Source organism: Papio anubis, chromosome 3 (genome assembly GCF_008728515.1).
Source record: "Papio anubis isolate 15944 chromosome 3, Panubis1.0, whole genome shotgun sequence".
Classification (NCBI taxonomy): Eukaryota; Metazoa; Chordata; class Mammalia; order Primates; family Cercopithecidae; genus Papio; species Papio anubis.
The window spans coordinates 31,215,580-31,241,738 of NC_044978.1; the positions used below are offsets into that span (position 1 = coordinate 31,215,580).

At 35.2% G+C, this 26,159-nt stretch overlaps 1 protein-coding gene across 2 annotated transcripts in view; it reads left to right on the forward strand.

The window, feature by feature from the left end:
• GASK1B (golgi associated kinase 1B) overlaps positions 1-24,835 on the forward strand; it is a 48,210-nt gene extending 23,375 nt beyond the window's left edge. Inside the window, exons 4-5 of one of the 2 annotated variants that reach the window (XM_003899309.5) lie at positions 18,469-18,695; positions 21,863-24,835. In XM_003899309.5, coding sequence (XP_003899358.1) covers positions 18,469-18,695; positions 21,863-22,070 — 435 coding nt within the window. In that variant the 3' untranslated portion in view covers positions 22,071-24,835. The remainder of the gene's footprint in view (positions 1-18,468; positions 18,696-21,862) is intronic. The other variant, XM_003899308.5, reaches the window with a different exon arrangement.
• Positions 24,836-26,159: the final 1,324 nt, after the last annotated feature.

The following is a 26,159-nucleotide window of genomic DNA, read 5'->3' on the forward strand; positions in this document are numbered from 1 at the left end:
TAATGAAACAAGTCCATATGATAAAATGTCATAGTGATAAAGTAGAGAATGAATGAAAGTACCTAGGGTGAAGTAGGTAAAGGTTCTCACGATGAGGTCAAGTGTTTGGGGAGTGGTAAGCAGAGATATGGAAGTTCCTGAGAATGATTAGGTCAATGGAAAGTAAATTATGAACCTGGCAGTGAAGTCTATGAGAAAGGACCTTGAGATTTAAAGCTGATGAACATAAGCGCTAACCTATTGTGAATACAGGGCAAACCTTTATGTTCTCTAGTGACATGTGTTTTAATTCTGAACGCCTCAACTAAATCTCATTCTACCCAACTGCCTTTATCATTCTTTCTTCTATTGAGGGAAGCTCAATTTATGCAACATTTACCATGTGTTATAGTGAGGAAAACAACCAGAATGGTAGCAAAGTAGTACAAGGTGATTATCCTCACTGCCCCACTTTAAGCTTTTTAAAAATTATTTAGTTAAGGAAACATAGTGTATGAAACAAATGATAGTTCCATCTAAGAACTGCTGGATGACATAATATAAGTTCTAATTTTTATGAGGTCAAAAGAGGAAGAGTGCTTTGCCATAAAATAGTGAAGGAGGAAGAGTTTGAGTAGGATTGTAGGCTGTCAATGATAGAGAGGATAGGGACAAGTATGAGTAAGAATATAAGATTGGTACTGTTCTTGTGACATCCAGGGCATTCTAAACATACCATTTGAAGCAGAGAGTTCTTTGAGGGGAGTAGTAACGCTTGCTGCCTCTAAGAGATACGATTCAACATAGAGGAAGAGAGATGTTTCTCCAAGATGTGTGTTTACTTTGTAACTTTCTGCTGTTCATACTTGTTCCTGACTGAGCAAGAACAAATTCCAGCTGATCTTCAGTCTTCTTCTGAGTGCATCAGCAGCTTTAATCATTATCGTGCCTATTGCCTGTGGTCTTGAGGACAAATCTGAACATGTGAAATCACTATTAGGAGTTTTCAACAAAGATCAATGTTTAAAATCTGTTGCCCCCTCTGCCTGGGGTGGGACAGCCTTTCTCTTTTTTGATACTCCATAAGGTTGAGGTCTCTGCAAGACTTTACTAGAACTTACTCAAATTATAATACCAAGATTGGAGCTCCTGATTTTAGCTATTACTAAAGCACAAAGCTAAAATCAGAAGTTAATCTGATTATTAGAAGTTAATTTGGTTAGTATTTACAAAAGTAACACTGTTTGTCAAATTATATATACAGGGATAGCAATTGAGAGAATGGACTTACATATTTTGTTCATTCAACATTTATTTATTTCCCACAGTGCAAAAGGTAAGAGGGTAATTTCTTGCAGATGTTGTAGCATTTTACAATTTCAACAGTAAAGTATGAAACTACCTCTTTCCTTTTCTCTTACCAACTGTGGGAAGTGGAAAGCAAATTAATATTTTTGCTAATCTTATAGGTGGTGATGGGGCATTATTTATATTTTTCAGTTTTTCATTTTGAGCGATATTGAGGATATTATATTTTCTTTCTCTTTTTAAAAATAGAGACAGGGTCTCGCTCTGTTGCCCAGGTTGGAGTGCAGTGGTGTGATCAAAACTCACTGCAACCTCAGACTCTTGGGCTCAAGCAATCCTTCCACCTCAGCCTCCTGAGTAGCTAGGACAACAGGCGCATGCTACCACACTTTTTAAAAACTTAAAAAATTTTTTTAGAGACACGTCTCATTGTGCCTAGTCTGGTTTCAGACTCCTGGGCTCAAGTGATCCACCCGCCTCGGCCTCCCAAAGTGCTGGGCATGAGCCACCACACCCAGCCTCTATTTTCAAATATGTATAGATTATTTACATTTTACTTTCTGTGAATTGCTCACTCAAATCATTGTGCTTTTTTATTGCATTCTGTAGCTTTTTCTTATTGATTGATAAAAAGCTTTTGTATATCATGAAAATTAACCTTTGTCAATCCTATGTCTTAAACACTTTTTCTTACTTTGTTGTTCTTCTTTTGGCTTTGCTTACAGTAGATCTTACTCCAGAGAAGTTTTTAATAAAATCATATCTTGATTCTTTTACTTCCTCTATTCACCATCATAAAAGTTTTTTTTAATTTAAATTAAATTAATTTTTTTTTTTTTTTGAGACAGGGTCTTGCTCTGTTGCCTAGGCTGGAGTGTGTTGACATGATCATAACTTACTGCAGCCTCAACCTCCCAGCTCAAGTGATCATCTTGCCTCAGCCTCCTGAGTAGCTGGGACTACGGGGATGCGCCACCATGCCTGGCTAATTTTTTGATTTTCAATAGAGATGGAGTCTCACTATGTGACCCAGGCTGGTCTTAAACTCTGGAGCTCAAGTGATGTTCTTGCCTCGTCCTCTCAAAGTGTTGGGATTACAGGCATAAGTCACCACACCTGGCCATCAAATGTTTATAGAACAATATCAATCAAAAAAGTGTATTGAATAAATAAACAAACAAATGGACAAACTTAGGTCATTTTTCGTGAATGCCATAGTAAATAGTTATTATTATCTAAACACTCTTTCTCATCAATGACACTGAAAATTTTATTTTAAATCAGAATAAATGCTTCAGTTAAATGGTATTTAGGAATGTATTGGATGGATATTTGTGAACAATCTTAGAAAAGTTATGCCTGAAGCAAACTAAAATCACTTGCTCTATGATGCCAGAGCAAGAGCAATGGAATACAGAACCCAGTTGTTAATTTTCTGTACACAGCATTCTTTTTGTTTTACCCATTTAACAAATCTGCATTCACAAAGGCTATGCCATTTTACTGGGTCTGTAAAATGTGAGAGAAACACAAGTAATCTTTTATTCTTGAAGCGTGGGGTATAAACTGCGTAGACAAAAAGTCACCTCCATTAGGATGACAAAGAGAAGTATTCTAGAGAGTGTTTGAGTCTCCAAGATTTGGTCAAACTTCTCTCAAAAGATTATATAAAATAACAGGAGCACATTTAGGAGGTAGAAAACTTGCTTTTTGACCAAAGAGACACTGTATTGTAATGGTTAGGAGCTGGGACTCTGCAGTCAGCTACATTTTAGTCCCATTTCTGCTACTACTGATTTAACCTCAAGAAGTTGCTTGAACCTCTCTCTGTATTGGTGTCCTCATCTGTAAAATAGGAATAATAATGGTGCATATATAGAGAGCTATTGAGATGATTAAATATTTTTATATACATAAAGCATTTAGAATGATGCCTAGTACATGGTAGGCGCTCAATAATTATTGCTTATGAATTAAGCAACTGATCATCCAGAAATAAGAGTAGAAATAAGTAAGAATTAAACTATTTTATCATTATTTTTATTTATTAAATTATAAGCCATTCCCAAATAATTTCATTTGGACTTTCATACGTATAGGGCTTCGCCTATTAAGTTTTAATTATTTTTGACTAGTCTGTCTTGACAAACTGTGAACTTCTCAAGGGCAAGTCCCTGTCTTTTTCAACTTTGTAACAATTCTGTTAGCAGCAGAGTGTCTGGAAATGTCACACTTACTCAGGGCATGGTTTACTGAAAAAAGAAAAAAAACTACTTAGTTATATTAAAATATTAAGTCCAAAGTGTCAGATTAAAAATGTTAAACATGAAAGATGTAAAGTATTCTCACAATGTATGTATATTTAGCTTTGTTAAAGGAAGAGAATTAGAAGTTCAGAAAATAAAAGAATCAAACAAGTAAAAAATATTTAATATTTTTACTGTTTGATGGAGTTCTTCATATACTTACATTTTCTGAGAATAACTGTTTATTTAATGGTAAATTAATGGGTGTTAGCATAAAGGAGGACCAACAAAGATATGTCTTGGGAGATATTTTTTTCTACCATCAAATTAAAAGCCTGCATATATTTCTTTTCACTTGATTGTAACAGACTTTTCTGAGCTCTTGTTTGCTGCAGACACTGAGTAGGTTTAGTGCTGGTAATAAAAGATAAATGGGACCATTTCCCAGCCCTCAAGAGTTATACAGTCTAGTAGAAGAGACAGATAATCACAGCAGAATATAGCAGGTGTTATAATTAAGAGTAATATTTTATAAAAAGAAATTTCAAGAGTGTAGACATAAAATGTGACGTGTAATCTAGAAATGGAAAAACCTGCAGAAATTAGGTGAGTACAAGAGACGGGAAGAGAGTTTATGAGAGAGAGGAATTTTAGCAAAGGATTGAATGTATGCAAAAGTTATTTAGTGGGAGAAATGGTGCTTACAGAAATATCCTGTTCCCTAAAGGTGGTTTTCTCTCAGATGGCTATAGTAAACTTATATTCATAAATTCAACAGACGACAATAATATGAGTTGGTATGCCTTGCCTCCTAGATTTGTCTCTTCCAATTTAACTCTGTCCTCCTAATTCTTACCTGACTTCTAAAGAATTACTTCCTGAGACTAATGAATTAGATTAAGAGGTATTCATCTTTGTCCTACCTTCTCCTGTTTTTGATTCTGTGCATTATTTTTTTTTCCCACTTAATGGTGTGAAAAAAGTAAGAATAAAAATTCCAACCAATCATTGTTGAAATAAGAGGGGACTTATTACTGTTCACGGAAAGATCTGTTTCTGCAGGAACATTCTATGTGCATAAGAAAGAAAGATTCCAACTATGGCCCTCTTGATAGATGATGAGGATTTTTCTCCTGCTTGATGGTCAAGGGTCTTGCTGCCAGCTTTCAGAGGCGAGTGAGGAAACACACTCACAGGCAGGTGCTATGACAGCAAGAGACATGGAGATCCAGGGTCCTAGACATTGGGATTTCAAATAGTTTGGGTTGGTTTTATTGTTTTGCTGAATCAGAATACTGCCAAACTAAATGACCTCTAGCCATGTATGTATTGGCAAGTTCAAGCAAACGAATGAAACAGTTTCGCATTAGTTTTCTAGTAAACAATGAGAGATGATGTAGTTGAATGTCGTCTTGGCTTCAAGTAGCAAAAAAAGTCTGGGATTAGTTTTCAGTATCGGGTAGCATGCTGAATTGGTGGATCTAGGGAGCAAAAATTGTCAAGGATCAGAGAGTTTAGAGAACAATATATTTCTGCTTTTTATTGTTTTTGAGGCATCTTCCCAATTTTTTAAATAGAGGTAATTACAGTGGTTCACTTAGTCACAAGGAATCACTTACTAAGGTAAAGGATAAGGGAATGTATGATGCTAGGCATTAAAAATGACAAATTCCAAACTTTCAGGTATGGACATGCTAAGCACTGAACAGTATTGTGGTTATTATAGACTTTTAATTGTGTACAACTAAGTTTGTCATAAATGAAATTCAAAAGTCTGACTTAGACACAGTTTCTACTATATATATGTTTCCATAGTTTGTCACTAGGATAAATTATTTCAGTATTGATGATGTTACTTAAGATAATTAATGATACTACTTAATAAAATAATGATGTTATCTTACTTAAGGAAGCTTCAGAAGACTTTCCAAATTATCTGGCAAAATTACAATCTTATTCTTCTGAGTACTGCTTGCAATAAATGAGCATATTGGGCAGAAAACTTGGTATTTATTGGGCAACTATGATGTGTTCACTGTTTTATATGTTTAGATGTATGGAGACAGGGAAAATGATGTAAAATAAGTACATATACAGATCTACTTATGATATCAAGGAACATGAATATTTTTTGCAGCGAAATAATGTAAACTAATGGTAAATCATGACAAAAAAAAGTAGAATTTTATCAAAGAAGGGTTTGGGCTATTTTAATATTAGTAACAAGGAAATTTGACTTATATTTTAATTTTATTCAATTATTTTATTATACTAAGTTTAATTTATGACACTGTATTTTTAAACACATCATCACATTTCAGGAGACAGCACAAAGGATTTTTTTTTATGCATGCATAGCTAAACAATAATTTACGTTAATAGCAAGTGGTCACTTCTTCCTCTCAAACTTGATGTCCAGAAGTAAAATTGGTTACCTCATCACCTAACAATTTGTCATCTGGACTGGCCTGTTTTTATTCATGACATTACTATTTTTAAAATATGCCAGGTTTGAGATTTTTGTGTCATCTTTTAATCTTTCGCTTAGTGTTTCATATTCAAGTAGTAGTGAACTTTTATGTTCCTCAAAATCATTCCTGTGACTTCTTCCTTTTCATTTCTATTAATGTTACCTCAATCAGACTTTTGTCAATGTAGATCAAGTTGCTGTAAGAGACTCTTAACTAATCTCCTGGTCTTTAGTCTTCCCCAACTGCCAATTAATGTGCAAATCATTGCTGAATTTATCTTTCCATTTCCCTTTTAATCATATTGCCACTTGCAAATAAAATCTCTAAAGACTTCCGTTTAATTGGAAAATAAAGTTTAAATTCTTTAGAACATTAAAAATTATTATGGAAAATTAAACATATGCAAAAGCAGACAGGATGTTATAATAAACCCCTATGTGCCTGTCACTCAGCTTCAGCAATTATCAGCTCATGATCCATCTTGTTAAATCTCTGTCTCTATCTACTTTCCACATCCACATTAATTTCAAGAAAATAATGGGCGTTATATTATTTCATCTGTAAATATTTCAGTGTATATCACTAGAAGATAAAACACATAAGCACATTACTACGATCACACCCAAAATAAAATTGAGCAGTGATTTAGTCAAATATCCGATCAGTGGCCACATTTTTGTTTCATAAGTGTCATTTATATCTTTCAGTTTGTTTATTTGAATCAATATTTAAATAATGCCCACACTTTGTGATTGGTTGGTGTGCCTTCTAATCTATGGACTTCGTCTCTATATCTTCTCTTTTCCCTTTCAATAGCCTGTTGAAGAAACCAGATCATTTGTTTTGTAGAGTTCACACTCTAGATTTTGCTGGTTGTACTCTTGTGGTGCCTTTCTTTTGCCCTTCCATTGTCTATATTCCCTATAGATTGGTGTTGAATTGATGATAAAATTTAGATTTGATTTATTTTGTCAAGTCTTCTTTGTAGATAGTGGTGTGTTCTTTTATCACAAGACATCATATCTGGTTAGTCCTTTTTGTGATAATAGCATCTACTGATGTTCACATTGATCCACCAGTTCACTGGGAATTGAAAAATGGTGAGATATTAATTATGTAATTAATTCTTCATTTATTAGTTGGACTACTTCTTTAAAGAGAAATCTCACCTTATGTCCTTTGTGGTTATTCAAGGGTACAGTTTATACAGAAAAAAAAAAAGCATGCTTTTAACAAATCCCATGACCTAATTTGCTGACTTTCCAATCTTGTCTGCCACTATTTCCTCATACGGGGTGTATGTGTGTGTGTGTGTGTGTCTGTGTGTGTGTTGTAGTTTGGTCTATCCACTGCTGGTTGAATATGCCCCACACTCTTTTTCATGGTCTCTTCACCACTGCCTTTAGTGGTGGAGATTGAATAGGTCTTTCTTTGAATGTTCCACAGTGTGGAGCTGCTCATTATGGTATTTGGTGCTGTAAGAAACCACAACATCGGCCAGGCGCGGTGGCTCACGCTTGTAATCCCAGCACTTTGGGAGGCTAAGGCGGGTGGTCAGGACATCGTGACCATCCTGGCTAACACAGTGAAACCCTGTCTCTACTAAAAATACAGAAAAATTAGCCTGGCATGGTGGCGGGTGCCTGTAGTCCCAGCTACTCGGGAGGCTGAGGCAGGAGAATGGCATGAACCCGGGAGGCGAAACTTACAGTGAGCCGAGATCGTGCCACTATACTCCAGCCTGGGCAACAGAGTGAGACTTAATCTCAAAAAAAAAAAAAAAAAAAAAAGAAAGAAAGAAAGAAAAAAAAAAAAGTAAATACAAGGACACTGACCAATGAATCCCCCTTTTGGGCATTAACCTCATTTTTCTGGTAGAGATTTGACTTTTAAGACCACATTCTCTCACTTCACATAATTTAAGCATTTTTTTCATGACGGCAACTTTAAGAAAAAGAATAGCCTGGCCACCCTGACCCAGGTTCGTTATGGAGGCATAGCTTATGAGATACCTGTCCTCAATAACCAGAATGTACTTCTGAATGTTTTCTGATACATTCTGGTTATTGAGGCCCGATAGCTCATAAGCTATGCCTCTATGATGAACAGGGGTCATTATAACATGTGCTCGTACACATCCTTTTCAGACTGATCTTTGTCTCAAATCATATCTCTTCCATTAAGAAACATATAGATTCCTCATGTCTGCTTCCAACCTGAAAGCCTCTAGAACTTAATATATTCCTTCCATCTACTATCTAGCATTCATGCTCAGAGATTGCTGGCGTTGTTGTTCTAAAGCCTCATCTGCATCATAGGTAGACTAGAAAATTGGTTAACATAAGTCTTTGCTCTTAAATTAGTCTGAATTAAAGAAGGAAATGTCTGATCAAATATGTTATATTTATAATTTTCAAATTGCTAAGTGACAACTAGTTGAGCATTACTGGATTCATTCTAATTTTATTATTAATCAAAAGTGCAGTATATATTTTTAAATTTTATGTCTCTTTTGCTTATTTCCACCCTTGTGGTGAATTTTTTTAGACTATGTTGAAATTGATCAGTGCATAGTTAGTATGCTTCAATGGCAAGTCTAGTTATAGACATAGCTGGGCTAGAAAGATGAGAGATTTGAGGAAGCCTGTGTGATTTCATAAATAACCATTTGAGATTCAAACATTGTTTAATGTATTTAAGATTGGCCTCTTCACTAAGCCTGTGCCATTGAACTATAGACAGTCTGAAACCAACCTTGATGGGTATGTTCGAGCAAAGCAAGAGGTCAAAGCACTGAACCTCTGAGTAAGTCTGGTAGGATGCAAATATAACTGTTTTGGAAAAATGAACAGGATAGTGTTTTCATAGGAACATCTGAGAGGGCAGACAGATACTCATTGGGCTCAATGTATATGGTTTTTGTATGTATTTTTTAAAATTTATGACTCATTATTGGCTAATGAAGAAGTAGATTCAGAGAAGGTTAAGGGTTAAGTGAGAGCTGTTTCAACCAGTTCTAAAGTAGGATAAGTATTCTATTAGTTTCATGCTCTTCCCAACCATATTCATGATGTTTATGGACATGTATCACTAAGAGCTATATGGAGCTTCCAAGAATTATTACTGTTGTGTGGTCAACTTGAATGAAACTGTTTGGGGCATGGTTTTTGTGTGCCTTTCTGGGAGTCCATACGGGCAAAACTATTTTCACAGTAATACTGAGACTTTGTTTTTTCGCTTTTTTCAGTGTTGATATATGCAGTAGTTGTTAAATCTGTTGATGCTTTAGCATAAATAAAGGCAGGCACCAAACTGTACCAGTGGTCATTGTACCCTTCACTGCCACTGCAGTCACAGGAAGAAAAATAACACATGAAATAAATGCCAGATTCCCTTAAAATTTTTCTTGAAGCAGTGAAAATCTATTAATTTTTAAAAATCTGTACTTGTAAGTCTCTTTTTAATATCCTGTGTGACAAAATGAGAATGTGTAAAGCACATCAACTTATCCCATAGTGCAATGGTTGTCTTGAGGAAACTACTTACATAATGTTTGAATTGTGAGCTGAACTAGCTGCTTTTTTCATTAAATGCCATTTTAACTTGAAAGAACAATGCCACTTCTCTCATTTCTTTGGAAAGTATAGCAAGTTCCTTTAAAATATGTAATTTGTATTAACATATGATAGGTTATTTTTATATGAATTTAATGCATACTTATTTTTTAAATTCTTGGCTTTAATTTTTCATTTGATATGGTAAATAATCAGAAATGAATACTCTTAGGTGGTCCTCAGTAATTTTTAAGAGTGTGAAAGAATTCTGAAATCAAAAGTTTGAGGACCACTGTTCTACGCTATCTTTTCTGAAATATACTCCCTTTTGTCTATATAAGATCCAGTAACTTCAAAGGTATTCCATTTCTATGATTCTAAGATTCTGTGATTTTAAGATTTTGACATTTTCACAAAAGGACGGGTAGGGGAAAACAGATCTTTTAGTCTATAGCCATCTGCATTCTGTTTCAATGGGTGAGCTGAGTGGAGCTGGTATGCGTTCTTTGATTTCTTTCAACAATCATTTATAAAGTACCTGCACTGTATAAAGTATGATGCTGGTTGCTATAGAGAATACCCAGCGAATCATACTTAGAGGCATTAAGTTATAATCTTCATGAAAGCAAGAACTTTGTCTTTTCTAGCAGGGGAAGCATCGTGGTAGGCAGGCAGATGTCTTTTGAAATCCACACGAGTCACTCGTTTTATCTCCTTAGGCAGGTTGCTATCCTCTCTGAACGTTTTTCTTCAATTGTAATATGGGGAAAAATACATACCATTCTGGATTATTTTGATGATTAGGAACTTTTAATGTAAAGTGCTTTAGCAGTGTTCTGAAATATTTTAGCCAGGTTATATAAAGGGCTTCATTTTATAGCTATTTTCTAACCCAAGAAGCATAGAAATAGAGAATGGAAAATTCTATATGTATATGTAAAAGTAATTTTTAAGAAAAGTTTAATTCATAAAAGCATAATTTATTTTTAGTGACCAGAAAATAATAAGACTGTCAAAATTAATTTATTTTTTAAAAGAGAACTGATTTGCATAAAAAAAGTATGTTAAAATAGCTATTAGATTTGATTGCTACATTGGGTTCTGTTAACCATAACCAAAACTAGGTTTTAATATAGTCATTTAGCTTATCTTTACGTATTTTTGTCATTTTCCTTTAAAAATCTATATTATAGAAGAAATAAAATTGATAGAAATTCTATATTAATAATAAAAGTAATACACATCAGTTAAGCAAAAAAAAAAAAAAAAGGTTTTCACTGATACTATTCCTTCAGATGTGAATGAACATGTTTTACTCATTTCTAATTCTATTTTATAGATTTAGTTCCAAATAGTAGTGCTTTACTTCACTGAAGAAAAGCAATTAAAAATTTCATTACGATAAGGTTATTTCATTTCCATGTTAAATTTATTGCTTAAGAGTGGTTCATTCTATAAATCAGAATTTCATAAAATGTAAAAAATTTTTTCTTTTTTTAGTCTGAGTGTTCTTTTTAAATCTTTACAGGAAAATGGATGTGTCTCCGACAGAGACTATTTTCAAGTATCTCTGCTTGTGCAAATTATAGAACATAAATTTTCTTTCTCCAAAAATAGATTGTTGCTTGCCTGGTGGCTCCAGTCTTCTGTGGCATAGTGATGTTTGACTTCTGGTTCTTATTGAGAGGTGCAGTATATGGATTTTAAACATTGCATCTATAGAAATTGATCCAAATGTATAATAACCTTAGAATATTTTTACTCATACGTAAAGAAATACTGTGTTATTACGTGTTGTTTATTAATGTGGAAGAAGCTAGAGATTCCTCCCTGGATTGGGATACACTGATATTTATTTTTAAACATGGAATTCGAAAGTAAAGGTGGAGTAGAGCAATGAATGCTCCTTACAGAGGCAGAGGCATGAGGCATCCTATGCCCATTGTTAGATTTCTATATTGCAGACTATTTTTACAGTTCTCTTCGTTCGTCAACTGCTCTTCAAGTCACGTATGCATGCTCACTAATTTAACAGGCACCTGTTGTCATGGCAGCAGAGAACAAGAATGAAATTTATTATTTTATGCAGTGAGAGTTCCCAGGTGATACAGGTGCTGGCGGGGGGTGGAGCGGGGGGAATACTGTAGGCTTTTGCTTTGTATAGCTCCCCAAGTAGAGGCTGTGTCTATATTAGCAAGTGCCATGGGGATGATAGGATTTGTCTGAGGTTGCGTTCTCTACAATCTAGTGTCCCTTTATACACTCATTAGACTACGTGGGGCCAACTCTAGTTCCGTTGATAATATGGCAACCATACAATGGTTTTCATCAAGGCAAATTCATGTGAAGGGATTTTCCAGTGTAAGTTGTTATCTGATAAACAAGTCCATATGTTTTTGTATCTGTCTGTCTGAAGGGGTGCTGATAATGATAACAATTCTCACTGTCTTTTTCCCTTTTTGAAATAATTAAAATAATTGTTGTAAATGGAACTTTTTTCTAAATGAGATATCCAATGAGGTAACTTGGATTGAAAGAAATCTTACAGAAAACTACTAATTGTAGAAAAGAATTTCCTTTGGTTATTTCTGTCAACCTGCCCAGTATGTATTTATCGAATGCCCGTTACAAACATGGCATTATGGCGGACCCTCTGTGAGATATGAGAATTCACTATCCATGGTTAGTTAATTTAAACCCACATGAAGAAACTAACCAAAAGCACGTAACAAGCACAGGCCATTCCATTATTTGGCCTGTTCATTTTTTTTTTTTTTTGTACTTTATTCAGTGTATGCTACATTTTAAAAAATCCATTATCTTGGTAAGCCACCATCATTTTGTTTATTTGACTCTTCCCAATACAAGACAGTGCTTTGGAGGAGCATTGTAAATAGCCATATACAAAGTGGGTGCCAACTTTTAGCAGGGTTCATCCAATAAACATTTATTGAGTGCCTACTATGTGCTAGGCATTGAGTGAATTACTATGGTGAATGTTAAATTCCACCAATTACATGTCTTATTGCATATTTATACGTTCTCTCTGATATGCGTTTTTCTTTCTAAAGATGCAGTTTTTAAATGCTGAAAACGAATCATTTGAAAAGAGATGGTGCGGATCTTAAGATGCTGACTTACCAAACCAGAAACACACACACCTACATAGACACTTGTGATTATACCCTCACTTAGACCCTTAAAGAGGTGGAAAACAGAGGTGGAAAAACAGAAGTTTATCTAATTTAACTAACAGATTTGAATGAGAATAACATTTGGATGTTGGGAATTTCCTACCTATGTTAGGAAGAACATCCTCATTTTACCCTGTTTTTATCTGTCAAGTACGTTCTGCCTGTGTTCCCTTTGGTTTTCATTCTTTTAATGTTTTCACCTGATGACCTGCTCCCTTGCCTTCAACCTTTCTTCCAGCTCTGCATGAGAAAATAAAAATGAAACTTGCAGACACATAAAACATTTTTAGTTTTTTTTTTTTTTTTTTTTTTAATAGGCACAGTGCGTTTTTTGGGGAGTGAGGGGATGGGGTTATGTGACCCAGGCTCGATTTGAACTCCTGGGCTCAAGCGATCCTCCTGCCTCAGCCTCTTGAGTAGCTGGGACTGTAGGTGCACATAACTGCACCTAGGTAACAATACTCTTCTCCACCTTTCTCTCTGACTACCTGCCCTAATGTTCCCCTTACTCTCAGTAATGTGGTCTTGTACTGTGCTACTCAAAATATGATCCAAGGACGCATGCCACTTCATACCAGTTCATGATGAGATAATACAAAGTAAGCAATTAGAAACTTTGATAATAATTTGATAGAATAATTTTGTCTGTTGAATCTAACAAGATGTCTATCTGGTATTTTCCATTTAAAAAATTTTATTTATCTAATGATTAATCATTATTTATTTAACAAAACAATAGTCCACATAGAGAAGCACTGGCCAAATACACTCATTGTATCTCTAAAGATGCCTTTGGATTTCTTACTTCCATGCCTTTCCTGGTTTTTAGCTAATACTGCCTGGCTCTTAAAATTTAACTGTAATGTCATCTCCTTCATGAGTTTTTCTCCGAAATCCTACTGAAGTTCTTTGTATTTCTGATGAAACCCTTATAACTAATATTTTAAATTCAGTATCATTTAACATTCTACACAAATGTGCTTGCTTTTTGCAGTGTCATTTTGGAGACTAACCCTGAGAGATACAATCAGGATGGATAAGAGCATGGACTTTAAAACCGTAGATACCTGGACTGGAATCCTTAGAGTTCTGTCATTTAAGAGTTGAGGGGCCTTGAGGAGGTCAACTAGCCCTTTTGTGCCTCAGTTTCCTCATTTATCAAATGAGACTCTTGGTATCACCTATGTCTTAAGGTTACTCTGAGGATTAAATGAAATAATACATGTGAATCATTAAGTATACAGTTCCTGGCACATACTAAACACTCAATATAAAACTGCTATTCATATTTTTATTATTAATATTAACAGCATTATATATATATACAAATAAAATAAAAATATAGCACTTTTTTTTTGAGACAGAGTCTCACCCTGTCGCCCAGGCTTGAGTGCAATGGGGCGATCTCGGCTCACTGCAACCTCTGCTTCCCGGGTTCAAATGATTCTCCTCAGTTTCCCGAGTAGCTGGGATTACAGGCACATGCCACCATGCCCAGCTAATGTTTTTTGTAACTTTAGTAGAGAAGGGTTTCACCATGTTAGCCAGGCTGGTCTCGAACTCCTGACCTCGTGATCCGCCCACCTCAGCCTCCCAAAATGCTGGGATTACAGGCATGAGCCACCATGCCTGGCCAAAATATAGTGCTTTTTATTGCCTTCATCCAAGCATTGCCTGAAATTAGTGATTTAATCATATTGTTTTGAGGAAAAAGAAGATATGAAGAAACTGACACAATTTCTTGATAGACCCATTTTTGAAGACATGGCTGGTGTGGGTAGTGTGCATAGGGATGGAACATCTTTGGGTTTTTGCAGATTTCTAATGGGTTTTGAGGAACTAGGACAGTGCAGCAGAGGCACCCTTGTGTTGGTGCTGCAAGCATAATCTGAATCACTCATAAGACACTTTTTTCCTACAGGCAAAACTAACACTACCAAAGGAAAATGGAATTTAAAAAAAACTTTAGAAGAAGGAAATATATCTAAAAATATCCTACCACCACCAACAAAATTTTGGCTGGAACACCTGGGTTTTTCTGAGTACAATTTTAGTTAGGTAAACATTGAAAACATGTATTTTCCTAAGAAAGGAAAGAGTCGTTTTATGGAAAATCGTGGTTGGCAGTATTTTAAGATGCAGAAGATCAGTTTTGCAAAAGATATTCCTGTTTTAAAGAATGAGAAGACGTGAATTTGAACAAGCAGTAATAATGAGGACTAACACTCACCATTGCTTAGCTGACAAAATTTATCCCCAAATAGCCTTCTTTTAGGATAATTACCTACATAGACACGTAGATGTCCACTACAGTGCTTAATCATGCAGTAGTTAAGTGATTGTTTTAATGTGTGCACTAAACAAGTATATTAAAACCATATTATGGATTCATAGCTATGTAGGATGTGCTTTATTAGGCTTTAAAAAATAGATAAGCAGTCTTAAAAGTAAGCATAAATATGCTCCATAGATAACTAAATTAACTGCCTAACAAAATGGCACTGAATTTAAGGGAGTAGATTACGTTTTTGCGGTCAAGTTATTTTTGGTATATTGAATGTGAATTCAAAAGGAAGGCTATAAACAAAATTCTGAGAAGAGCTAGAGAACATGAATTAAGAGGTACATAAGCCCTTGCTAGACAAAGGCAATAATACAAAGACATAATTTACTATAGTTGGAGGATAAGGAAAACGAAGTAAAACCTAGATTATTTGAGAACTTACAGTTGATTTTACATCTGTAGGTGTACACACAGTGTTTGTGCACACGCGCACGCATGTATATATATTTTATTTATATATATATAGAGAGAGAGCCATCAAGTACGTATATAGATCTGAAAAAAATGAGTGGCAACATTTTCTAGAAGAGAAGTTGGGCTGAACACACACACCTGTTTTCAATAATAATGTCTGTTAGATCTGGATGGCACAACGATCTGTCAGGGAAGTGGCGAAATCATCACAGACTGTTGAGTCATTCAGAATTGGATCAGACGAAGTACTTTAAAAGTACACTGTAGCAAAAAATCTAATGTTGGTAAGGAAATAAGAAGATGACCTAAATCAATCTTTTCCACCTTTAACTTTTAATGCTTTTGTGTAGTTTAAAAATAGAAAAATATAATGTTTACAGAAGTACTGAAAGGGCCTTATCTCTAAAGAGCTTATTATTTAACATAAATATATAATACTCATGGTTTTGTTATAGAAACAGTACAAATGTAGCTATGTATTTTAGTCCTTTCCCCACTACTATGAAATCCACAATGATGGAAGAACTTAGGGTTTGAAGAAGCATTTAAGAAATGTTTGGTAGAGTTTTCTTTAAGGGTTATATTCAAAACACGTATGTCCAGTATAACAGACTTTGATATTGTAGTCAAAATTAAATAAGATTTAGGCTTTAAAATTTTTAATGTTAATATAACTAGATGAAACAAGGATGATGATAAAATGGTACACAGATTCTTTGAGAATCATTAGTTAATGTATATTTTAAAAAAAGAGGTGATTGGATGGGAAGCAGCTTTTAGAAGTTAGTTTTCATGTTCTTTCTGACCTTAACTTAAATAATTGGCAATCAGATGCAGTCTCTTTTATGTCATTTTATTTCTCTTATATTCAAAGTCAGTGAGGGTACTGCATAAAATGACTGAAATTGAGAAGAAAGAGCTCAATAAATTTTTCTAAAAGTTTCTAATTTGTGCTTTTTTCGTTTCATGTGCTATTCTAACCTACAGTTATTTGCTCGGGGCACTCTTGCTCACCTTTGGGAAACCTTCTTATGCTCATGTCAAACAAATGCACGTTAACAAGCAGTGGTAACGTACTGTTCCCTGGAGTCAGCCTCTGTGACTTTTTGGATAAGCTATGGGTTAGATTTATGGTCCCATGGCTCAGGGATTGGAACCAATCTTGACAGAGCCCTCCTTTTCTGTGACTGTTTCTAGGCCAGCAGTGTACCTTTTGACTGGTGCAAATGCTTGGTTGCTCGCTCGCCACCCATTGTGACCAGCTTTACATAACTTCATAGAAAATTGGCTTATGCTAACTTCTCTTACAATCCTTCATCTCAAGCATGGTATTTGATACAAAGTCTATTTACATACAGAAAACAGAGAAGAAAGTCCTTTGTCCAATTCTTGAAGCTTGCTCTGGTAGCGAAGCAAAACTAAATAACTATTTCAATTTCCACTGGAAGTGGTGACGATGGAGAGGTGACCTTGGGCAACATTTACCTTGGTGCCTAGCTCACTGATAGGATGTAGAAGATGTTCAATAAGTGTTTGTTGGATAAGTGAATAAATGATCATTGCAAAGTAGGCTAAACTTTGGCACTGCTTTACTGCATCCCTTTCTAAGCAGTTGGTCTCCTGAACAGCTCCATGGGAGCTGCAGAAACACAGGAGGATGAGAAAAAGATGGGAATTTAATACCAAAAGAATAAAAGTGGCAGTATCTGTCTATCTTTTGACTCGTAAGCACACGTACAAACTCTGACTAGTTAGCCTAAAACCATTCAATATGAAATACTGGGGAAAAAAAATTGTGAAATTTTGGAGACAACAAATCTATGTCTAAATCCTAACTTTGCTGCTTACTTACTAATATTCTACCCAGAGCAGGTTACTTAATGTCTCTGAGGCTGAATTTTTCTTCATTTAAAATGGATAAATTACTTTTTGTCTTAGAAGCTTGTTTTGAGGTAAATAACTTTGGAGAGTATGTAGGTGTGTCTCAACAAGAGTAATAGTAGTTTTCATTTTTTGAGTGTCTTATAGATGCTTGGGACAGGGCTGGAGGGTGTACACATATTTTCATCAATCTTTCTACCAAGTGTTCAAGGTAAAGAGTATCATTCCTCTTACTCAGGCGTTTAAATTGAGGGTCAGTGATGAAAAGGAATCTGCACAAGGTTTCAGAGCTCAGAAGTGTGAAAGCAGAGATTTGACTTAAATTTATCTAGTTCCTTTGCCCAGGCTTTATTTTACCTGATTCATAAATATTATTTCTTTCCTTGCCCAAAGGAAATGGAATTAAGCAACTCTTCTTTTTCTAATTAATCTGGTTACCCTCTTCTATAGGGTGGTATCCTTAACTCCCATAATAAACTTCAAGAAGCCCATTTTGTTCACTTGTTTAGATTCTAGCTGTGGCCTCCATTTAGATAGTGCTTTTAGTTTTTATGTTTGGGTCTCACATATTTTCAATAGATTTCTTCTATGTAATTTCGAGTTAGACTACTGTAATACTGAAGTCCAGGTAGGCTAGGGGTTGCAATAAACTTTTTGTGGCAATGAAGTAACTCCAGTTTCCCATAAACCACCTGAGGGAGAAAACAAGACAGAGCCTTCCAGACACATAGAAGTACAATGGTGTTTCTTCTGTCGTGCATGGAGTCAGAGATTCTGCTGGCCATGTGTCGGTATGTGATGTCAGTGGGAACTTTGAATATTTAGGGTGGAGATGCCTGACTTGGATAATCTGACTTTGGATCTATTAGCAGAAGCTGGAAATGCTCATAACTATGACTGAGTCAGAAGGATATGAACCTTGGACTTGTTCTGACAGTTGCCTTTAATTAAATGAGCCTGGCCCTCTTAGATTCTGGCAAGTCAGCTGTTGAGAAAGCACTGGTTTTTTAAAATCTTGTAACTTTCCCAAGTTTTGTTTTCACTCAGCATCTTGGATTTTGTGTTTTCCATTTACAGATTTATAATCGCTTAGATACAAATTGCTGTGGATTCAGACCTCGCAAGGAAGATACCTGTGTACAGAATGGATTGAGGCCAAAATGTGACAACCAAGGTTCTGCGGCTCTAGCACACATTATCCAGCGAAAGCATGACCCAAGGCATTTGGTTTTTATAGACAACAAGGGTTTCTTTGACAGGAGTGAAGATAACTTAAACTTCAAATTGTTAGAAGGCATCAAAGAGTAAGTTTTATAGTAACATCTGCAGGACATCACATTTATATTAGATAAGTAGCAAGGTTCTGAGAAAACTCACATCTTACATCTGATCATTTTAACCCTTGAAAATCATTGTGAATGTGGAATCTGGGAATGGAGACCCAAGAAGGGAAACAAACCCAAGAAGAACAGAACAAGAGTGCAGCCGTAGTGCCTCTATCGCCAACCCATACCGCCTACAAAGCGCATACTACATTTCACATTCATGATGTTGCTTGGTTCTCATTGGGAAAATCCATGTGGGTTTTGTTGCAAGAGTGCAGGGACCTCTGGCATAGGATTTGGCAGAGCAGGGATAAGCAGGTGGCGGAGGCTCCACTATTAGGCATAAGATAGGACATGGGAAGAACTAATAGACATGCAAATATTGACATGGCAGAATGTCCAAATTCATAATGAACTCAAGTGACTTTTATGAATGCAGTGGAAAATGACAGCCAATCTGGTAAGTAAGGCATAGTCTCAAAGGACAGCTGGCTGTTGAATTCAGCAGGAGGATTTTTCAGCATTTTGAAATCCTTCAAGGAGACATAGATTAAGGGGAAAAGTATCTAACACCTGAGAGAGGGTTTATGGAGGCTAGTTAGGGAAGAATTATTTATTTACTAAGGGTTGACCAAGAATTCAGGAAAGATCTCAAAGATTTGGGGACATCCGGCAAGACTCAGAAAGAATGCAGAGTGGAGAGGGAACCAAAGAAGGAGTTCTGCAATGCAGAAGTTAAAACACAGTGGTTGCTCATGGCACACTTGATCATACATCTATTGGAAATAAAGGACATTAAGACACTTAGTAATGGCAAGAACCCAGCTATAAAGCGTGAGCTGTTCAACCCCAGCAGTGGAAACTGTGGCTGGATTTCAAGTTCCACCGCATAGTGGGCAGAGCCACTCTCCACACTTCCCACCTTAGTCAGAAATCAGATTGACTAAGAGACTGCTGTAGGGTGGAGATCTAAAAATAGAGGGTTCATTGGTAAAATAGGTAACCAGCTGTGTGAAGCTAGGTGACTGCTGGAAAGCTCACGAGCAAGTCTAAAATTGAGGTTAGAACCCAGGTCTTCCAAATCCAAGTTCAGTATTTTTTTTTTCTGTAATAACGGTGGTGTTATTTCTGTAATAACTGTGGTGTGCTCTGTTACTATTACTCTTGTTAATAATATTCTGGAGCATATTTCAATCATTCTTCCTAAACTCGATGACTTACATGGTGTGGATTTTGTGTACTTAAGCATTAAGAGCAATACTGTTCCTGTGAGAGTTTTATGAGACACGATTTTATAAGTTTTTTGCCGGGTCCTGCCCGGTTGATACTTGTTTCTCACCATCTCTTTGTGGATTGAAGGCAGGACGTGTGGCAGGTTTTCTCTTTTAAGCTAAGGAAATTTTATGTATGGGAAAATCGACTTTCCTAAGACATCACTTACTAGGGTGATATTACAGGGTCTCCTTAAATCCCTAAATTCCCTCTTAGACTTAGGAGTGCCTGAAGAATACAGTCCATCCATTTCATACATTCATGTAAATGTGAATATCTTTATTTCTTCTTTCAAAGAAGATTTACGTTTAAATGCATTATGAGGAGTAATGGATTTGAAGTTAAATCTTCTTTGAAAATATAATTCACACATTGAAAAGCAAAAATGAAGACTTTTCTAATCCCTGATTTATGCATTGAATATTCCAACTATTATATCAGTGTAGTGCAGAGACAGGTAATATTTTTGCTTTCCTTTATGAAAAGGATTAACCACTAAGGAGATCCAATGGTTTTAATGATTTCATCTCATGCATCCTGCCACAGCTAAATTAGTTGAAAGGCTGTAGAATTGACAATTCATGGACTATTAATACTTCATAAAGCAAAAATCCCACTTAATACTAGAGCCCCTAAAGTTTAGCCCCTCAACTATATAATAATGTCTTCAGGTAACTAAGAGCATCTTATAAACGTTCTTTCATTCCACATTTCCTCACATACATTAAGCTTGTCCAGCGCTTTGGCCTTTTTACTTGCTGCAGCCTCAGAACTGCTAGAGCACCTGATACTTGCTTTCAGGCACTCTCTGTGCCATCTCCATTGTGCTCCATTGAAATTTGGAAGAGGTGCTTAGAAGGCCTGAAATTTCTGGCAAAGTGTACTCTTTAAGCAAGTATATATGTTTTTGAGGTATAACTGAGTTTATTAGAAATGTACTCTTAAAAAATATTTTTACTGTGCTTTTATCAGCATTTTAATGAAAGCTGAGAAACGTCAGATTGGGGATTTAGCAAAATATTACTTACGTTTTTGACCTAGAAATTTTGCTAAGTCCTTCAGATAATGTATATGCTGGACTCCTGGCTTTCTACTTTCTGAATGAAGAAAAGCAAGCGCAATGCATTCTTTCAAGGTAATTCAGCAAAGACCCCTCTAAATTGGTCTTAGGTTTTCCAGAGAGACTTTCATTGTGGAACTAAAAGTTTTCTCTGAAACTTGAGTTTTGCTAAATTTATTTGAAAACATCTTAGTACTCCAGTTAAATAAAATGATCCTAAATCCTCAGAGTTCCAGAGGTATAATATGACTCAAAGACAATTCGTTCTTTAATTTGATGTGTTTGAATGATTCTTGTCTCATTTTAGTACACACATTTTTTATTATTTCACATAAATTCAGTTGTGTAACTTGTATTCAGGCAGAATACTTTATTGAAGTTGTCATCATCAATTTGTCTCTCATATTTTCTTGCATAAAATCCCACCTTGATACGTCAGAGGATACCATTCTACTTGACAGATTAAAGGGGTTTCCACAGCTGAAATGAGCCTAAGACTAAGAAAAGTATTTCTGCCAGGCTAATAGAATCCTTTCCAATTCCATGCCTTTGTTTGACTATACAGAATTACCTTAAGTAAGATGTCTGTCATGTTCTGAATGGTGTAGAATATTCAGTTCACTGGAAACACTTTCTTCTAGTATATTATTATTAAGAGAAGTGTCATCTTGGCAGTGACAAAAATGTTTTGGTTCTCAAACATACAATTTGATAGTGTGATTTATGACAGGTTAATGAAAGGCAGGACAGTTGGGTAAGGAGTACTATTCCCAAGCAATTACTAAGATTGAAATACCATGTTTTATCTTTTCAGGTTTCCCGCTTCTGCAGTTTCTGTTTTGAAGAGCCAGCACTTACGGCAGAAACTCCTTCAGTCTCTGTTTCTTGATAAAGTGTATTGGGAAAGTCAAGGAGGTAGACAAGGAATTGAAAAGCTTATTGATGTAATAGAACACAGAGCCAAAATTCTTATCACCTATATCAATGCACACGGGGCCAAAGTATTACCTATGAATGAATGACAAAAGAATTTTCTGGCTAGGATATTATATATAAATATGCATTTTTGGTTTTGTTTTTAAATCAAGCACATCAACCTCAAGCGTGTTTAGCAATGAGGCAGTGTAGATGAATACATAAAATAAATGACTTTAACCAAGTAGCTATAATGGAACTGAGCACTGTATGCATACTTAAAAAAGTTTTTAAAAACAAGCTACTTAAGAAGTATTTGTTTATATTTTTCTGTAACATCATGCTATGTGTGAATCTGACAACAGAAACTTCAGTTATTATTCTAGCTAAGTTTTGAAAACATTTGTCATGCTGTTTAATAGAAAAGTGTAAGCCAGAGGTACTGACTCCATTAATAAAGCATATTTTATGCCATTTTGACTGTTCTGACCAAATACTAATGGGAATGATTCTTGACGTTCTTCTGTTGCTGATTGTTAACATAGAGCAGCCTCCACACTACCCCGAGGCAACTCTACATTGGAACACTGAGGCTCACAGCCTGCAAGAGCATCAGAACTGACCGTACATTTAAACAGAAATGCTGACTTATTTGCAAAATCACCAGTATATTTTCTATTGTGTCTATAAATAATCAGCCATTTAAGTAGCAAGAATCATATTTTCCATTCCTTTTTAGAAATTTTTTTTGTTGCCACTATGGAAATCATTCAAATCTGACAATTTACATATTAAAGTTTAATTTACATATTAAACTCTCTCTGTTTCGGTCCAATTCATGCCTAGTGGCTGAGAAATTAAATAATTCTCAAGTATGAAGTTACCTATCTGAAAATGTACTTACAGAGTATCATTTTAAAATGGATGTCTCTTTAAAAATTTTGTTACTTTTACAAACAATGTAATATAATTTATGTATATTTTATTAATAGTAGTGAATTCCTTAACATTTGTTCTATGTAATTATATTTAATTTGGTTTAATGGTTGCTGCCCAGATATTGAGAAATGGTCCCAATATTGAGGGTGTTTCAATATATTATCTGGCTTATTTCAACATGAGTAATATGAACAAAATAAGTTAAAACCTGCCTCTGATCAATTTTCCTCATGGCTAGAACTAACACAGTAAATTTGGACAATATTAAGCCTCAAATAATCCTCTCCAAAATCAACACTTCTTAAATTAGCTTGGAAGAGGTTCGTGTGTTGCATCTTTATGTCCTTTGCCAATACCCAAGATGGTCACATATGGTAAATACTCACATAGAATTTCAAATTCAGAATAGATTACCATTACCCTCCTGCCCTTACACATCCTACTTCTTATTTAAAAGTTCAATCTGTGACTTTTTCATTTCCTGAAAGTTTAAAAATACAATTTGAGAATGTTTATAATACATTCTCTCCTGTCTTTTCACAGTTATGTCTGTTATTGCTAAAATACACCACATTTTCTTTGTTCTGTTCAAGGGTAACTCAATATCTGTGTGAAAGAGAGCTACTAACAACATTACAATAGACGCTAGATTTGAAAAAAAATCTGTAGATCTAATTGACACAAGTGTAGAACAAAATGTCAAAATAATGTTTTAAGTATAAGAGAAGATGGACCAAGGAGAGAGAGATCATTTGAAAATCTAATTGTAGCTTTTCTAGGCTCACATTCAGGTACTACTTTTAGCACCCTTATGGGCTGTGCTCGCCCCCTGAACAGTTGAGCTTTGGACTATCTTCCTCTTCAATGTTCCCTCTATTGACCTGAGTGCTTCCCTCGCTTCTACAGATTTATAGCACTCCTTGGCTCTTTTGAGTCTCCACTTTTACTCACTGTCTCTGGGATTTTTAAGATCCTTTTCTTATGTTATAAATCATCCTCTTAATGAAAATTAGCCTAACGAAAGTTTGGAGACTGGAATTCTACTTTGAGCCACTGATTTTGGCAAGTTGCCTGATACCTTGTCTTACCAAGGTGGCATATTTGCATTTTTACTGCTTAAAACATTTTTTTTTTTACCATCTTTATCCAAATTTATCATATTGATGGTAGGACTAACAGGCTTTTTAGAAGCTGGCTTTAACTTTTGAGTCTCAAGCTACAATGCTGTTGGGTAGCCTGGTCCTCCCACGTGAGGGTTTAACTTCGTTTATTTGCCTCCAGTTATTCCAAAATGCTTATTAAATGAAAGGCCCAGGAACATGTTTATTTTAGTCACCTTTGCTTTTTAACAATTTTGTTTTGTAACCAATGAGTAATTCATGATGAATTATTTTTGACTAATGGATAGCTGAAGGCCAGGCTTTTAATTCTAATAGGTAATGCTCTTCTTTTGTCTTATTGAAACAATGAGAATACTCTGTGCATTTCAAATGCACTCCGATTATGCTGCGGTTTCATTCACATAAGCACAATATGTGTTTTATTTATAACTTCATAACAAATTTATAATGTAATAATTTACCTTAGCAGACATGCAAACACTTATTCTTGTGTGACTTACTTTCTTTAAGCTAATAATATAAAAATAAATATGTATCTTAAAAATCTATAATGAAACATTAGAAATTAAAGATACATGCTTTTTATTTTGCAGATGAGTTCATTTGCTTTTGTAGATGTGTTTTCAAAAGCTAGGTACAAAGGAATGTTTGCTACCTTTAGCCCTGAATAAAGAAATAGAGTCAAGAATTTTGTTGGATTGTGTTTGTGTGTGCATATATTTGATATCATCATTATATTTATAATCTTTGGACTTGTAATCATAGCCTGTTTATTCTATTGTGCCATTAAATATACTTTACCTTATATATAATGAATACAATACCTAGATGTAGATTTATTTACACACTGTCTTATGAAATTCTTATGTTTATATCAGCACAGAACAAGCACACATTTAGAGCATTCATCTGAAAATTATATGGAAATTGAACGTGGGTCAAATAAAGATGATAAAGACCTTTTTTAAAAAAATTAAGTATCATAAACAATAATCAAGAACTTTCATTCATGAAAGAACTATAATTGACTTGTCAGATAAAGATGATAACAATTGACACTTGGGACTACTAGAGGGTGACAAGTGTTGAAAAACTAATTCTTGGGTGTTATGCTCAGTACGTAGGTGATGGGATCATTCATATCCCAAACTTCAGTATCATGCAGTATGCCTAGGTAACAACCATGCACATTTACCACCTGAATCTAAAATAAATGTTGAAAAAGAAGAAAAAAAAGAAAGAATTGACTTGTCAGAATGAAACTTGGAAATAGCCAGAAAAGAGTTTTGTGTGTTTTTTCAGTGCAATGCTGGGCTTAATTTTCTATTACATGGGCTACTTAACAATGCAGGAGGGCAAAGACTTATAGACTTTTGTTCCGTAGAGATGCAAATAATTTCTTTCTGGTGGAAGTGATAAACTTAATGATTACAATTTATTACTTTGTTGGGCATTAACCAGTTTTAATCTAGTCCAACAATCTTATCCCAATATTGCCTATAAATATTTAGCTTTTGAGATACTCTTTTAAATGGTTTTTACCATCTCACTGGTTCCATCATTAATGGATTATTTGAATAAAATCTTTATAATCTATTCATTTAACATTTTCATATGAATCAGTTTTTCATCTGTTGAAAATTTTGCTTTAATAAACATTTGACCATAGAGCCATATAATTTTATTTGCTTGAGAGTCATGATTTTACATTTTGGAAAATTTTACTTTAATAAACTTTCAAAATACAGACTTATACAATTTTCTTTTTTCTTTTTTGAGACGAAGTCTTGCTCTGTTGCCCAGGCTGGAGTGCAGTGGCATGATGTTGGCTCATTGCAACCTCTGCTTTCTGGGTTCAAGGGATTTTCCTGCCTCAGCCTCCTGAGTAGCTGGGATTACAGGTGCCTGCCATCATATCCTGATAGTTTTTGTATTTTTAGCAGAGATGGGGTTTCACCATGTTGGACAGGCTGGTCTGGAACTCCTGACCTCAGGTGATCTGCCCGCCTTGGCCTCCCCAAGTGCTGGGATTACAGGCTTGAGCCACAGCGCTTGGCTGACTTACACAATTTTATAATAGAATGGGACCATGAAGTCAGCATCTTGTCCAACAACTTCATCCTCCTGATGGAGAAA